At 42.7% G+C, this 16,080-nt stretch overlaps 1 protein-coding gene across 2 annotated transcripts; it reads left to right on the top strand.

Moving 5' to 3' along the window:
• On the top strand, window positions 1–15,159 carry PEX19 (peroxisomal biogenesis factor 19). 2 transcript variants are annotated; one of them, XM_031435978.2, is made up of 8 exons: window positions 1–114; window positions 1,573–1,682; window positions 2,111–2,276; window positions 2,718–2,803; window positions 3,014–3,175; window positions 3,854–4,030; window positions 4,262–4,306; window positions 6,310–15,159. In XM_031435978.2, exons 1-8 carry the CDS (start codon window positions 45–47, stop codon window positions 6,328–6,330), a joined length of 837 nt encoding a protein of 278 aa, XP_031291838.2. In that variant the 5' UTR covers window positions 1–44; the 3' UTR covers window positions 6,331–15,159. The 2 variants fall into 2 exon arrangements, with proteins under 2 accessions (XP_031291838.2, XP_010991402.3); XM_010993100.3 differs by lacking the exon at window positions 6,310–15,159 and adding an exon at window positions 4,470–5,593 and having other exon boundaries at window positions 2–114.
• The last annotated feature ends 921 nt before the right edge of the window (window positions 15,160–16,080 follow it).

Raw genomic sequence — 16,080 nt, 5'->3', positions numbered from 1 at the left:
GCGCCGCTGAGTCCCGCCTCCTACGGCAAGTCGGAGGTGGCAAGATGGCCGCCGCTGAGGGAGATAGTGGTGTCGGGGCTGAAGCGGACCGGGAATTGGAAGAGCTTCTGGAAAGTAAGAGCCGTTAATGGGAAAAGTCCGAAGGGGGCGGGTGTGAGAACCCGTACAGGGGGTTAAGTGGCCCGAGATATTTGGGGCTCGGTGAGAGAGGCTCTCCAAAGGTTGGAGGGGGCGGAGGGTCTGACTGCGACCCCCAAGAAAATCCCTGGGTCACCTTCTCCTTTCTCCGCTGCGGGAGCTGAGGAGCTCACTTTGGGTCCTTGAGCGGCCCAGAACGTTGATCTCCCTGCAGGAGGGGAAACTAACCCAGAGAACGTTGTTCCACAATCCCGCTCCAAACTCCCCGTACTTTAGATTGGTAAGTGCTTGAAGTCTAAGTTTCTTCCCGCCAGCAGCAGCACTTGGTCCTCGGTGGGCAGCGTGCCGGACACCCACGGATTGCTTCCATTAGCTCTTAGCAAGCCCGAAACGTGTCCTTCTGTGCACTGCCCTGTTCCCCTTAACACAAAAGATACGCCTTTTCTTCTCCTAGTCCTTTCACCTTTCTCTCACTAGGCCCCTTTCCAGTTCTTTCAACATGTCAGAGCTCAAACCTAAATCCCTTCCCATCATTTTGAAAAACAGGGTGAGACGGCCTTAGGGGTAGGCCGTTCACCCTCTTGAAGAGAGAGTGGCTGTTCTTTTCTTCCTTAGCCCTGTCCTCCACTCCTCTTTTGGTTTCTTGCCCAGCGTGGGGCCAATGCCCTCACCCTAGGCTTGGCAGGCACAGTGGCAGTGAGGGCACAGGCTTTTCAGGGAAGAGGTGAATATTTTGTCTGTTGCTCAGTCATAGAGATATTGGTAGGCAGAAATATGAACAAAAATAGTGAGAAGTGCTAAGTGACTGTGTGAATTGGCACAGGGCTCTGCAGAGATAAGGCCAGAGGGAGCTGTAGGAGCTTTAGGGTGGGAGGGCTAAAAATTGTAGGATAAGAGAAGAGAGTTTAATGCCCTCCCATGGAGTGTAATATGGGGTCCCTCAGTTTGTACTAGTACCAGGACCCACGGGAAGCTGGGTGAAACATCTTGTGACTTTTGCTCTCTTGCCAAAGATTATTCCTTTTAGAGCTCTAGAGTGAGTTCAAGGGGTTAAGGACATCTGTGTTCTCTCCTCCCCTTGGGTATTTGTATGGGATTTCTAAGGAACCATTAAAGTATGGCAGGGAAGGCTCTGTGTAGATGGAGATGTCTCTGCAGAACTTCTTTTAACTCTCTTCTCCTAGCTCTGAGAGAGAGGCTTATTCCACCTTAAGAGTTTTCTTCCCCTTTGATCACAGTAAATTAGATAATGGAGAGGGAAGTGGGAAGCTTGAGGGGTGGGCCAGAGGGGAAGATTCAAAAAAAAGGAGAAAATTTTCAGAAAGTTGCTGGTTTGAAAGATTGTTCTCTTAATGCTTTGCCCAGAACCCCCATCCCCGAGCCTTGCATCATCATCCATCCCCAATACACACACCATGTCTCTTGTCTCTGAAGGTGCTCTTGATGATTTCGATAAGGCCAAACCCTCCTCAGCACCCCCTCCTACCACCACGGCTCCTGATGCATCAGGGCCCCAGAAGAGATCACCAGGAGACACTGCCAAAGTATAAATTCTACCTGCTTAAGGGGTGGGGAGGGGTTGGGCATGCAGCTCTAAGAAGAGGTGGGGCAGGCCCCTGTGGGCCAGAGGGGATTTAAGGGAGGGTGGCTTGGCCTCACATTGCTGAGTGCTCTTGCAGGCCTCAGTCCTTGTGAAACAGGGACTTGAGATTGAGTAGGTTCCCTTTAAGGATGTTCCTTAAGAAAAGAGCGGATTTAAATAGTTGAATTGGGAACACCACTCCATACCTTTCCCTCAGTGGCCAGATGCCTTTCTGCTGTCCTCATTAATAGAGGTAGTCAGAATGTCCAATGGAGGTGGGTAGGAGGGAAGCACTGCATTTCCTGGAGCCACTGCCTGTGACTTCTGTCAGAGGTCATGTGCAGTGGGGTGCCAAGTAAGAGATGCGTTTTGTCTACCTCTCCCCTGCAGGATGCCCTCTTCGCCTCCCAAGAGAAGTTTTTTCAGGAACTATTCGACAGTGAGCTGGCTTCCCAAGCCACTGCAGAGTTTGAGAAGGCAATGAAGGAGCTGGCTGAGGAAGAGCCCCACTTGGTGGAGCAGTTCCAAAAGCTCTCTGAGGCTGCTGGGAGAGTGGGTGAGGAGGGGGCCCCAGACAACTGGAAATGTCTGAACAAGCCTCTTAGATCATGTTGCTCAAGGACACTACCATTTTTCATAAAGTTGATAGGAGTTATGATACTACTGCCACGGGATTGGGGAAGGGGATGGGAGGAGGGATGAGACCCTGTTTAATGAAAGGGGTGAGGTAGGTTGGAAAATAACAGAAAAGATCATTGAAAACTGACCATTTTAAATGTCACAGTGTTATTGTAGGTGTCATCATGGAGAACAAAGTGACACGTAGCACATGTAGATTTATGAAAATAACTATGAAGGTAACCATAGAGTATTCAAAGATTTGGAGTGCTGGTTGTTCACTAATAAATGCTCCATGTCCAAGCTGGTAACCAGGTCAGTCTAGGTCAAGCAAGCAGTTAAAATCCTAAATGACTTTGGCTCTTTTCATCTCTCGTAGGCAGTGATGCGACTTCCCAACAAGAATTCACTTCTTGCCTGAAGGAGACATTAAGTGGACTAGCCAAGAATGCCACTGACCTTCAGGTGAGGGGGAAGAGATAGGGAACCACAAGGGGCCCACTCCCAGACTCTTCACCAGCAGAGTCTCAAAAGACAGACTCCCTTGGGTATCATCTCAAGTCTGTCCCTGCCTCACTATTTTGCTACAGGCAAGTTTAAATAGTTCTTTCCTGAAAGGTTGATAAGCATCCCAAGAAGGCAGTATGTTGCTGACCTCTCTTCCATCCTTTCTAGAACTCTGGCATGTCAGAAGAGGAGCTGACCAAGGCCATGGAAGGGCTAGGCATGGACGAAGGGGATGGGGAAGGGAACATCCTCCCCATCATGCAGAGTATCATGCAGAACCTGCTGTCCAAGGATGTGCTGTACCCGTCACTGAAGGAGATCATGGAGAAGGTTTGTGAACTTCTGTTTATGCTTTTCCTTTTCATTCTGCATTGTATCAATTCCCACGGGCGACTTTGACTGTTTAGAGGCTGCAGCGATAGAGTAGAGTGCACAAGTTCATCTATTATTTTCTTTCTCCTTTGTTTATTTATTTGAAGAATAAAGCTACCATACAGAGGATATTTAAGGTAGAAGGGGAAATCCTTCAACTCTATAGTTTTCTGTAAACTAGTCTAAGACTGTTGTCTGATCAACCCCTTCTTGCGTGTTCAGCTTCATTCATTTCTCCAACAAGGTTTCACTGAGCATTTACTAGCTTTGAGCTATGAACAATGTCAAGACTAGTTTAAATGATGGTCTCTGCCATCATATAGTGTTACTGAGGAGATTTTTAAAAGTTGTTTTGAAGGTTGTAAAAGCAAAATAAAGAGTATATGACAGAAACCATATGTGGCCCTTAAAGCCTCAAATATTTACTATCTGGCCCTTCACAGAAAAGTTTCTAGCCTCTGGTGACCATAAATGCCAGGTGATCTGGTTGAAGTCGGTGTTACTTCTTACGCTGAACTCGCTGATTTAGGTTTTCCTTCTGTGTCCCAGTCCCCTTTGTATTTTACTTTCTTCATATTTTGTTGCCCTTATCCATTATTCACTTTCGTCTTCCCAACCCATTTTCTCTTTCCTTAGTATCCAGAATGGTTGCAGGCTCACCAAGAATCTCTACCTCCTGAGCAGTTTGAAAAATACCAGGAACAACACATTGTTATGGGCAAGATATGTGAGCAGTTTGAGGCAGAGACTGCCACAGACAGTGAGGCCACTCAGAAGGCTCGTTTTGAGGTGGTGCTGGATCTTATGCAGCAGGTAAGGCCGCCTTTTGCCATCTGCCCACTGGTGGTGTCTACTTGGGTGTTTGGTGGAAGAGTTACCCTGGAAGGATGCCGCAGTCCAAACCCAGATGGAGGAGGGAGCACAAGAGAGGCCACTTAGTATGGTCCTCAGGAGAAAGCACAGAGACTATAGCTCAGATTCTTCCTTTGGGCTGCTATCCTATCTTCTGGGATTTTGTCATATTCTTCTTTCCTTCTTTTCCAGCTACAGGATTTGGGCCACCCTCCAAAAGAGCTGGCTGGGGAGATGGTGAGTGTATCATCTTATGTACTTTAACCTGAGCCCAAGTTTCCAAAATTCTGTACCTTTAGTGATTCCACCTATGGTGGTAATTACGGCCACTGGGGATGGAACTTCAAAGCTCTAACCTGAAATAGGAGCCATTATCTGAGTCCCTTCATCTCTTCTCCAGCCTCCTGGCCTCAACTTTGACCTGGATGCCCTCAATCTGTCGGGCCCACCAGGTGCCAATGGCGAACAGTGTCTGATCATGTGAAACACAACACGCTTTCCTCCCTGATTCCCAGCCATGGGGAATGTCTGGAGTCAGCAGAACCACTGGGAGCTGAGGCAGGAGTGTCGTCTACAGGAGTGGCCTGCCCACTGCCATCTGTCATCCCACCCAAGATTGTGCCATACCAGCTGAGGCTTTTCTCTGTCTTTCTAGGAATAAGGCCTGTTCTGTAGATCATTTCTGGGGGCCCTTTCCATTGTGGTTTCTGCTGCTGGCAAAGGCCCAGCTATGTACCAGGTGAAGGAGGGCATCCCTTTTGGGGCATGCACCTTCTTCCCTCTCCCAAAATAATATACACAGGGCCACACTAATGTTCATTTTTGTACCCAGGGTCTTCGTGCCTTGTCTCTGCTCCGTCTCTTGGACCTGGGGAGCAGGGACAGTCTCCTGTATTTTTATAGTTATCTAGGGCAGGGCCTTTGGGAACAAATGGGGAGAAACAGCCTGAGTTGGGGATGTAGGTCTATCACCAGACCCTCTTGCTTTCAGACTGTTCTGAATTCTCTGAGGGGAAAATAGTGGGGGCATCTAATCACAGTAGACTGAAAGAGAAGCCCTGGGATTCTCCTCTCTCCAGGTACAGAGCCCTTGACTCTCTGTTCAGCCTGAGAACTCAAGTTGCTGCCCTAGTTCTTTCTATAATGCTATGTGATATGGGTGAACCCGGCCCTTGACCTTTACCCTCTACCTCTCTTTTCCTCTCCTCTCTATTTTAAATACCTCTTTATTCCAACCCTTCTGTGAACCTAGGCTGTGACAAAAAAGGGCCCATCCTGTTTCCTCTCATCTAGTTCATCCACCATTCTTACTGCCCCCCCCCCCCGCCCTCTCCCTGGCAAACGTATATGATTATACTGTCAGGTCTAGGAAATGAATGACTGCTCTTCCCCAGATACTTTCTGGCTTATCTGAGACATCTGATTCCTTTAAATCCTGTCCATTGATTCAGGAAGGTGGCTTGGGAAAAGGGGGTGGGGTGCAGCCTGGGTCTTTTTTCCTGACTAATAAATATTCTGAGTGAGGATTGTAGCCTGTTTTTCATCCAAATCTTCTCCTGGTCTTTCTCAGCTTCTCGAAGCTGCAGTATGAGGAATGTTAGCAGACTAGTTCTGCATAGCTTTATAGTGCTGGGTTCCACCACCACCTCCCTTCCCCAGCTCAGTCTGCACCTCAATTGGCAAAGGAGACTGAATGGCCATCTTTCCTCATTTTCTCTGAGTATTTCAATTTGGGAAGCCCTTCAATTGGTATTGTATTTTAACATTTCACATTATTATTATTAATGTTAGTAATATATTGTTAATGTGTTTTCTAAGTTATTTTTCTGTGAGCTGACCTTGCCCTTCTCTGTGAGAGCCAGGGGACCTGTGGACCTTGGCTGCCACATGTTGGTGGATACCCTGGTCAGACCAGCTGGCTGTCCTGGTTCAGCACTCAGAAAATAACTACCAGAACAATTTTGCACTCATCATCTGTGTCGCTTTGAGCTCCTGACATGTCACTTTCCCTTGGGTTAAGACTTTTCACCCCTTAGAATCCCACACATTCTGTGGTATTGGCAAGGAAGGAAATGCTCTTAAGGCATCAGGCTGTTTGGGAAGGTCCAGCTACTGTACCTTAGAGTATGGAAGAGCCCAGGTCTGAATCTGAGATTCCTCTACTCTGCAAGAGATGGGGAAGTACAAGCAGACTTGTGATGATGGTCAGGACCTGAATTGCCAAAATTCTCTCCTTATAGCTCCCTCCAAACACTGCATGAGGACAGAGAGGAGGAGCGAAGAACAAAAGGGCCCCGCCTCTGAACCGTGTGCTGTTGGTCCTGCTGCCACTTTTCTTTTACACATTCTCACTCTGCTTGGAGAATCTAAACAGATGCCGCTTTAGTTTTGTTCCCAAGGCATTCATTTTCATTTTGATTTTGATTGAACATGATCAAATTGATCTCAGGTTACTCTCTGACCCAAAAATACTATTTGAATTATTCTAGGACTCGTGGAAAGATAGAATAGTCCTTCTCAAACTGTCTGTGGTAAAGGGTCAGGTTTTCTGTTTCATAAGTATCCAGTCCTTTATATACTAGAACGCGTTCTGTGTGCAGTTCACACGTTGGGCTACCCACTACACAAGTCTGACAGCACCGAAGCGGCCAGACCCCTTTTGCAGGATAAGGCCACTGGTTATGCATTTGGATATCACAGCAATGTCAAAATGCTAAAATGTGTCTGAAAACTCTCAGTTTCTAACTTACCTTGTCGCAGACTGGTAAAAAAAAAACTGTTCACAGACCAGTACAAGTATTACAGCCACCTGAGTAGGGCCGCTCTGGGGCTCTCCTCAGTCTCGCCACAGCTGCGTCAGCCAGACCGGATACATTTCTATATGTGTTTTTCCACGTGAGGTTTGCTTCTGGTGAACTTTTTCTTCAGCAAGAATGTATCACTATAAGGACATTCTCTACTATTTTTCTAGCCTTCCTTTTCTGTTACTTAAAAATAACTATGACAAAGCTTACATTTAAGCTGTATGTGAAGTGTTATGCTGCTCTGAAACTTTAAAGGAGGTGCCCCTTTATTCCAAAATTCTGTATGTTAAAAAACAAGTTTGTGGTTGTTCGAATGCTTTCATGAATTAAGAATCAAGTTACACAGAATTTGTGATAATGGGGTCATTTTCCTGTGATTCCAGAATGTTCTGGCAAGGGCCCCATAAGGGGCTTGTAATACGCTGTTTAGATGGCTTTTGGGGAGCTTAGGAAAAACGATGGCCCACAGTAAATGGGAGTTGAGATGACAGGCTATATGAGGAATGATGAGAAGGCTTAGAGGATGTGGGCATGCAAGAATGAATGCATATTACACTGCAAAACCACCCAGTTGACTATGTTTCTTAGGAAGGCCTTGGGAAAAATTTTTTTTTGTAAAGGAAAGGCACTAATGAAGGGGTCACAGCATCTTGGAGAAGTTTAGAAGTAGCTGTCTCTGTGGGTGGAGACTGATGCAAGGGGATATTTAAGAACTGTTTCCCTTGGAAATAGTGGGGATGATAGGATCCTGGCATAGCAGAAGCCAAATGGCAACACTGAACTCTCAGAAGCAGGGTGGGTGAATTTCTATAAGGGCAGGATGGTCCAAGTGGAGATGGCTTACGGAATATGGGTGGTCCTAGGAACCATATAGATGGACAGCCAAGGAGGGTATTGATTTACATGTAATTAAGAACGATCAGGGATGGTTGAACAGAAGGATGAGATCAGTAACTTCAGTGAAAAGTCACAATTTCTTGCCCAGTTTCTAGGCCTGAGACAGTTCTCTGATCAACCTATCAATTGAAAGCACCATTTACTTAGTTAACCATACACTAGGGAAAGAAAACTACCCAGGGTTTTTTTGAGTTGGAATACAGGGTCTGAGGTGACACGGATACCCAGGGACCCAAAGCACCACCACAGCACCTCTCCTCCCTGGACCCCCCCACCCCCGTTACAGTGGGGAAATAGGGGATCAGATAATAAAGAAGTGCTTACCCAAGTCTGTCTTACAGTGAGTCCAAAAACCCACTTTATGGCCATTTTTATAGTTTCTAAATGTATAATCAGAATGGACATATTTGGCATATTTCTGTCCATAGTTGGACAGAAAGGCAAGTAGAAGCCCCTGGGGGAAATGGCAGCACTTAATTACACTCTTAAGAACTTAAAAGGATGCAGGGGTGTTGATCCCCATCTTAACCTCATTTAGTTTCACCTGTCTGGCCTTTGTAAAAACTGGAAGGACTCTGGTGGATTACAGTGGACTGCTGCAAACTTAAGCAAGTAGTAGTCCCAATTGTCCTATGTTGGATGTATTTTTTTTACTGGAGGGAGTACACAGCCTTTAGTATAGGTATGTGGCTATCGATATATACTGTCTGGCCTTTTTTACAGAAAGTTTGCTGATCCCTGACCTAGTGAGTATGTTCTTTAAATACCAATCAGGAAGAAGTATCCGAAGCAGTTTGCAGTTGCAAGTAATGGGCAACAGTATATGTTCACAGTCTTGATCTAGAAATATGTTAATTCTCCCCATCTCTGTCACAGTATAGTCCAAAAGGACCTGGATATTCTGTAAAATATCACATTTGTTTGCTTTCTTAAGTGTATGCTGCTGAGGTATTAAGGATATGCTAATGAGATCTGTATCTGATCTGTACAAGCAGTATCAAGTATTCTGTATTCCCTGGTGAGACACATAATACTCCAGAGGGTGGGAGATAAATTCTTCAAAAGATACAGGGCCCTGCCACATTGGTTAAGTTTTTAGGATCTGGAGCATTCTGGGACATCCTGTCTAAAGTAGAGATAAGTTATTGAATCTTGCATCTTTTACTCCAAGAAAGAAGCACAATGCGTTGGTAGGCCTCTTCCAATTTTGGAGGCAGCATATTCTGAACTTGGGAAAGCAAGAAAGGCCTCTCTGGCAGGTCCAGGCTATGGTACTGCTTGGGCCATATGCCCTGGAAAATTCCATGGTACTAGCGGTATCTGGTAGGAAAAGATGTGTGTGGATTCTCTGGCAATCCACAGTAGAGGAGTTTCAGCACAGACCTCTAGGGTTCTGGAGTAAGGTGATGTTACCTGCAGTAGAGAAAGTTTCTCCATTTCAAAGCATCTCCTGGCATATTATTAGGTCCTGATAGAGATTCAGTGTCTGACCACAAAATACCAAGCAAACAAGTGACTGTTGCTGAGTAGCCCATACAACCAGCCTGTTATTGTCAGGCCTGCCAAGTCCCAACATTGGATGGATACAATAGCAATATATATTACAATGGAAATCGTTCATTTTGGAAGAAGCCCAAATAAACTTGGTGGGCACAGGTAAGTAAAATTGAGCAAAGGGCCCTGGACCGCCACATTACCAACATCTGTTGCACTAATACTTTTCTCTTAGCTCGTACCCATGGCAACCATTTGAGGGAGGAAAAAAATTCAGGTCTAGTTTGTGGATGGGTTAGGCAAGCCAAATATGGACTGCAGCTTCTCAACAACCTTTTCCAAAGTGGTCCTGAAAGACAGTGATGAGGGGAAATTCTCTCAATGAGCAGGGCTTCAGGCAATTTACCTGACCATCCACTTTGGAGAGAGAAGTGGCCTGAAGCAAGGATATACATGAACTCACAGTCAGTGGCTGGTCGTTGGGGGCCCAGAAGGAACAAGGTAGGAAAATGGGGGGAACTAGGTCTGGTGCAGAGCCTTTGGGTGGATCTATGAGTGGGACTTGAAAGCATTCACCAGAAGAGTGCTAAATAATATCCACATGGAGAGGATAATTTAGTTGGGACGATCTCAGCTATCCCAGTTCTTGTACAGTGTGTTTATAAATAGATTCACCGTAGTGGCAGAGATGGAGGCTGTTTTATTGGCCTGTTAATATGGACTCCTCTCTCACCCAAGGCTGACCTAGCTACTGCTATGTCCAATGTCCATCTTGTCAGCATCAAAGAGCAGTGCTGATCCCCTAGTTCAGTACCATTGTTCAAGGAGAACAGCCAGCCATTTGGTGGCAAATTGATTACATTGAACCTTTTCCATTTTGGAAAAGGAAAACAATTTATTCTGATCAGGGCTGATAAATATTTTGCTTGGCCTATCCTGTCTAAAGTGCCTGAGCCAGTACTACCATCCAAGGACTCAGAGATTTGATCTACTGGCATGGGGTCCTACACAATAATGCCTTGGAACAAAGGACCCACTTAATGGCAAAGCAGGTATAGCAATGCGCACATGACAGTGAGATCCACTGTTCTTACCAAATACCTTTTCATCCAGAATCTTCTGACCTGTTAGAGCGGTAGGATGGCCTTTTGAAGTTCATTTGTGATACCAGCAAGGATGGAGTGCTGTCCTTCATGATACAGTATCAATCTCCATGACTTTAATAGGTGATTTATCCCCAGTAGGTAGAATTCATGGGCTCTGGAGCCCAGAGATAGAAATAAGAGTGACCCTATTCAACATCACTTCCAGTGATCCACTTAAGGAATTTGTGCGTCCCATCCTTCAACTTTAAATTATGTAGGTCTAGAGGCCTTGTTTCCCAGAGTGGAGATGCTTCTACCAGGCACAGCAAAAATCTCAATAAACTTAAAGATATGGCTGTCATCTGGTCACTTTGGGTTCCTAATGCTGATAAACTATCAGGCAAAAGAAGTTACCATAGTGTCTGGTATAGTAAACTGTTTGTTATGAGGAGGTAGGATTACTACTACATTATGAGCAAAGAGTAAAGTGTTTGATGCACATACGATCCCTGGGTTATCTCTTGGTCCTCCTATACTCACTTTTAATTGTGAATAAGTAAACAGGTGCAGCCTGATAGGGCATGATCTCCAGGGGCTCAGAACCTTCAGAGATGAAGGCCTAGATCACCCCACTAGGAAAATCATCTAGACTAACAAATTATAGTCAAGGAGGAGATGAATATAAAATAGGTGGTTTAGAAAGAAGATGATGAATATCATTTGCAGCTTCTGGACCAACTGCAGCAACTCTTGTGTTTCCAAAAATTATGACTAACCTGACTGCTGGAGAAACTGCCTGAACAGAGTGAACTTAATGTGCAAAGCAAATGGATCTGTGCAATGCTAGAGGTAGACCATAGTAGGCATTGTTTGTACCCTGTCCAGATCCCCTTTACCAGGAAGTGAGTGTTGGCTGCTGATAGTTCACAGCTGCATTCTCTTGAGAATTGCGCTCTATGCCAATAGGAGCCACTTCTGGAAACCCCTAGAAAGTTGTGCCACAACCTGTGGGTGGTGACAGCACCACAGCCAATGGAATGATGTCAATTCCTGCAATGACGTCATCTGGGATTCTGATAGGGATTGCACTATCAGTGATGATATGCAACCAGTAATTGTGTTATCAGCAAATGACACTAGGGTACAACATTCCTTCCTGCTTTGAGGTAGGACAAATATGCCATTTGTGTGCCAAGAGTTCCCAGTGGAAGCTAAACTTATCAGCTGAACCCATATCTTTGCCTAACTTTTCCCTCATCCTGCTTCCCTCACTCCATTACAGCTTTTACTTGAGGGCACTCCCTCAATAAACCACTTGCACAGAATCCTTTTCTTGGACTCTGCTTCTAGGGAATCCAGCCTAAGACAGGAGAATGGTGGTGTCAAGTAAGAGATTTGAGTTTGACAAAAGGTGGAGGAAAGAACCAAAGTGAGTTCCATCTGGGAACGTTAACATGCCGTTGGCTGGAACAGAAGGGAACATCCTCAACCTGGTAAAATGCAGCTGTGAAAAATCTACAGCTAACATCATACTTAAAGATCAGGAACAATACAAGGACATCAGCTCTCACCACTTCTAGTCAACATTGTGTCAGAGGTCCTAGCCAGGGCAATTAGGCAAGAAAAAGAAAAGACACTTAGATGGAAAGAAAGAAATAAAACTATATTTGTAGATGGCATGGTATAGGAAATCCTAAGGAATCCACTAAAAAAACTACTAGAACTAATAGGACTTAAGATCAATTTACAAAAATCAGTTATATTCCTATGCATTTGAATGAACATTTCAAAAATAAGACTAAGAAAACAATCCCATTCACAAAAGCATCAAAAAGAATACTTAGGAGGAAAAATGAGTATTTAGGAACAAATTTAACAAAAGAAATGCAAAACTGTACTGTTAAAACTACAAAATATTGTTGAAAGAAGGAAGATCTAAATAAATGGAAAAACACCCCATGTTCATGGAGCACAAGACTTAATATTGTTAAAATGGCAATACAGATCTTCCTTGATTTATGGTGGAATTACATCCTGATAAACCCATCATAAGTTGAAAATACCTTGTGAATGCATTTAGTACACCTAATATACCAAACATCATAGCTTAGCCTAGCCTACTTCCAACATACTCAGAACACTTATATCAGCCTACAGTTGGGCAAAATCATCTAACACAAAGCCTATTTTATAATAAAGTACTGAATATCTCATAATTTATTGAATATTGTACTGAAAGTGAAAAAGAATGGTTGTAAGTATATTGATTGTTTACCCTTGTGATCACGTGGCTGACTGGGTGCCTCAGATCACTGCTGCTGCCCAGTATCATGCAAGAGTATCATACTGCATGGCCCAGGAAAAGATCAGAATTCAAAAATCAAAGTACAGTTTCTACTGAATGCTTATCACTTACACACCACCATAAAGTCAAAAAAAATCCTAAAATCCATTGTCAGTTGAGGACTCTCTGTACTCCTGAATCTCCAGATTCAATGCACTCTCTTTCAGAATCTCATCTGACTTTGTGGAAATTGACTAGCTAATTCTAAAATTCATATGGAATCACAGTGGACTCAGAACAAGAAAATAATCCTGAAAAAGAAGAATAAAGGAGGACTCGCATTTCCAATTTTAAAACTTAACTACAAAGCAATGGTAATCAAAACAAGGTGGTATTGGCACAAGAATAGACATAGATACCAGTGGAGTAGAATTAAGAGTCCAGAAATAAACTAAAAACTCTATAGTCAACTGACTTTTTTATGAGGGTGCCAAAATCATCCAATGGGGAAAGAATAGTCTTTTCAACCATTGTCCTGGGACAACTAGATAGCCATGTGCAAAAGAATGAGTTCAATCCTTAACCTCATGCCATATACAAAAATTAACTTAAAATAGACCAAAGACCTAAAAGTAATAACTAAAACCATAAAGCTCTTAGAATAATACATGGGGTAAAACCTTAATAACTTTTAATGGCTAAGGATTATTAAATATGACACCAAAAGCATGAGCAACAAAAGAAAAACATAGATAAACTGGATCTCATCAAAATTAAAAGTTTGTGCTTCAAAGCACACTATCAAAAAAGCTCAAAGACAACCCACAAAATGGGAGAAAATATTTGCAAATCATAAAGGACTCGTATCTAGAATAAATACTCTTATAATTCCATAATAAGACAAGTAACCCAATTTAAAAATGGGCAAAGGATTTGAATAGACATTTCTCCAAAGAAGACAAAAAGTCCAATAAGCGTATGAAAAGATGCTTGACATTGTTAGTCAGCAGGGAAGTTCAAATTAAAACCACAGTGAGATATCACTTCACACCCATCAGGATATCTAGAATCAAAAAGTTAGATATCACTTCAACTAAAAAAGAAATAACTCTGGAATTAAAAAAAAAAAAAAAGTTATGGTGCAGCCACTGTGGAAAACAGTATGGAGATTCCTCAAAAGACTAGGAATAGACTTACCATATGACCCAGGAATCCCGCTCCTGGGCATATATCCAGAAGGAACCCTACTTCAAAATGACACCTGCACCCCAATGTTCATATCAGCACTATTTACAATAGCCAAGACATGGAAACAGCCTAAATGTCCATCAACAATTGACTGGATAAAGAAGATGTGATATATTTATAGAATGGAATACTGTATAGCCATAAAAACTGACAACATAACGCCATTTGCAGCAACATGGATGTTACTGGAGAATGTCACTCTAAGTGAAGTAAGTCAGAAAGAGAAAGAAAAATACCATATGAGATCGCTCATATGTGGAATCTAAAAACAACAACAACAACAACAAAAAACAAAACAAAACAAAAAATAAATACAAAACAGAAACAGACTCACAGACATAGAATACAAACTTGTGGTTGCCAGGGAGACGGGGGGGTGGGAAGGGACAGACTGGGATTTCAAAATGTAGAATAGATAAACAAGATTGTACTGGGAAATATATACAAGATCTTGTGGTGGCTCACAGCTAAAGAGAATGTGACAATGAATGTATGTATGTATGTATGTTTATGTATAACTGAAAAATTGTGCTCTACACTGGAATTTGACACAACATTGTAAAATGACTATAACTCAATAAAAAAAAGTTTAAAAAAAAGTTAGATATCAAGCATTGGCAAACATGGGGAGAAACTGGAACCTTTATACACTGCTGGTGTGAATGAAAATGGTACAACTGCTGTGAAAAGCAGTCTGTCAGTTCCTCAAATGATTAACATAGGGTTAACCATATGACTCAGCAATTTCATTCCTAGGTACATACCCAAGAGAAATGAAATGAAACATATGTCCACACAGAAACTTGTACAGAAATGTTTATAGCAGCATTATTCATAACAGCCAAAAGGTAGAAGCAACCCTAACATCAATCAATAGATGAGTGGACAAGCACAGTTGTATATCCATGGAATAATATTTGGCTGTGAAAAAGAGAATGAAATACTGATGCATGCTACCACATGGATGAACCTTGAAAACATGCTAAGTGAAATAAGCCAGAGACAAAAGGCCATGTACTGTATGATTCCATTCATATTAAAGTCCAGAATGGGGAAATCTATAGAGACAAAGTAGATTAGTAGTTTCTTAGAGCTGGAGAGGGATGGGAAGATGGGAGTGGTGATAGCTAATGGGAACTGGGTTGCTTTTTGAGGTGATGAAAATGGTTGAAAATTGACTGTGGTGATGGTTGTACCAAGAGCCATTCAGTTGTACACTTTAAATGGGTAAATTGTATGGTATATGAATTTCATCTCAATAAAGCTGTTTTTTAACAAGTGCCATTGGTTATCAGGTATGTCAGTCTAAAGCTTGAAGGAGAAGACTGGGTTGGAAATAAAGACTTGGGAGTCATCATTATGTGGATAGTAGTTTAGACTGGGAGAATGGATAAGATCACTTTGGAAGAATATGTAGAATGAAGAGGAAGAGAAGCTCATGAAATAAATGATCAGAGAGATATAAATAGAACTATGGAACATAGTGTCAGAGAAATCAGTGCAGTTGAATATCTAGAAGGGGTAATGATTATCACAACCTCAAATGAAATAGGAAAGCCCTAAATAAGAAAAAGAAGTTTTGGTAATAGCAGTTGATTTGGTGGTAATAGCAGTGGTGTCTATCAAAACAGTGAGCACAGAAACCAGACCACAGAGGAGGAGACATAATCTCCATAGCTCCACTCAAGTCACTCTTGTCAAGGTCTTAAATAACCTCCATGTTTCCAAATCCAGTGGTCAATTTTCAATCATCTTAACCTCAAACTCTTAAACAGGAATGGGGACAGTTTACAGTACCTTTCTTGAGACATTAAAAAATTTTGTTTTCCTAGATTCCTTGTTCTCTTGGTTTTTAAATTCTATTTCCTTGTTGCTCCTTTTAAATAAATTTTGCTGGGTTTTCTTTCTTTCTGACCTCTACTAGTTGGATTGCCTCATATATATACATATATACATATATGTATATATACATATATATATGTATACATATATACATATATAGGGCTTGCTCTATAGACTTTCTTTTCTTCCACATTAACTAAGTGAATGCTTCCCATCCAGTGGCTATCTATGCCATTTATATCCAATTGTCGCTTCTCCTATGAGCTTCAGATTCATATTTCCATTGTTTACTTGGTAGCTCCATTTGGAAATCTACTAAGCATCTACAGTTTAACAGGTTTAAAATAGAACAGGATA

This window comes from Camelus dromedarius, chromosome 23 (genome assembly GCF_036321535.1).
Source record: "Camelus dromedarius isolate mCamDro1 chromosome 23, mCamDro1.pat, whole genome shotgun sequence".
Lineage (NCBI taxonomy): Eukaryota > Metazoa > Chordata > Mammalia > Artiodactyla > Camelidae > Camelus > Camelus dromedarius.
The sequence above is the reverse complement of the archived record's forward strand: the minus strand, read 5'-3'. Positions and strand labels throughout refer to the sequence as shown.

Coding starts and splice junctions, on each gene's coding strand:
- PEX19 (XM_010993100.3), top strand. CDS start 45: ATGGCCGCCGCTGAGGGAGATAGTGGTGTCGGGGCTGAAGCGGACCGG. Junction 115..1,572: donor ATTGGAAGAGCTTCTGGAAA/GTAAGAGCCGTT, acceptor TTGTCTCTGAAG/GTGCTCTTGATGATTTCGAT. Junction 2,277..2,717: donor TGAGGCTGCTGGGAGAGTGG/GTGAGGAGGGGG, acceptor CATCTCTCGTAG/GCAGTGATGCGACTTCCCAA.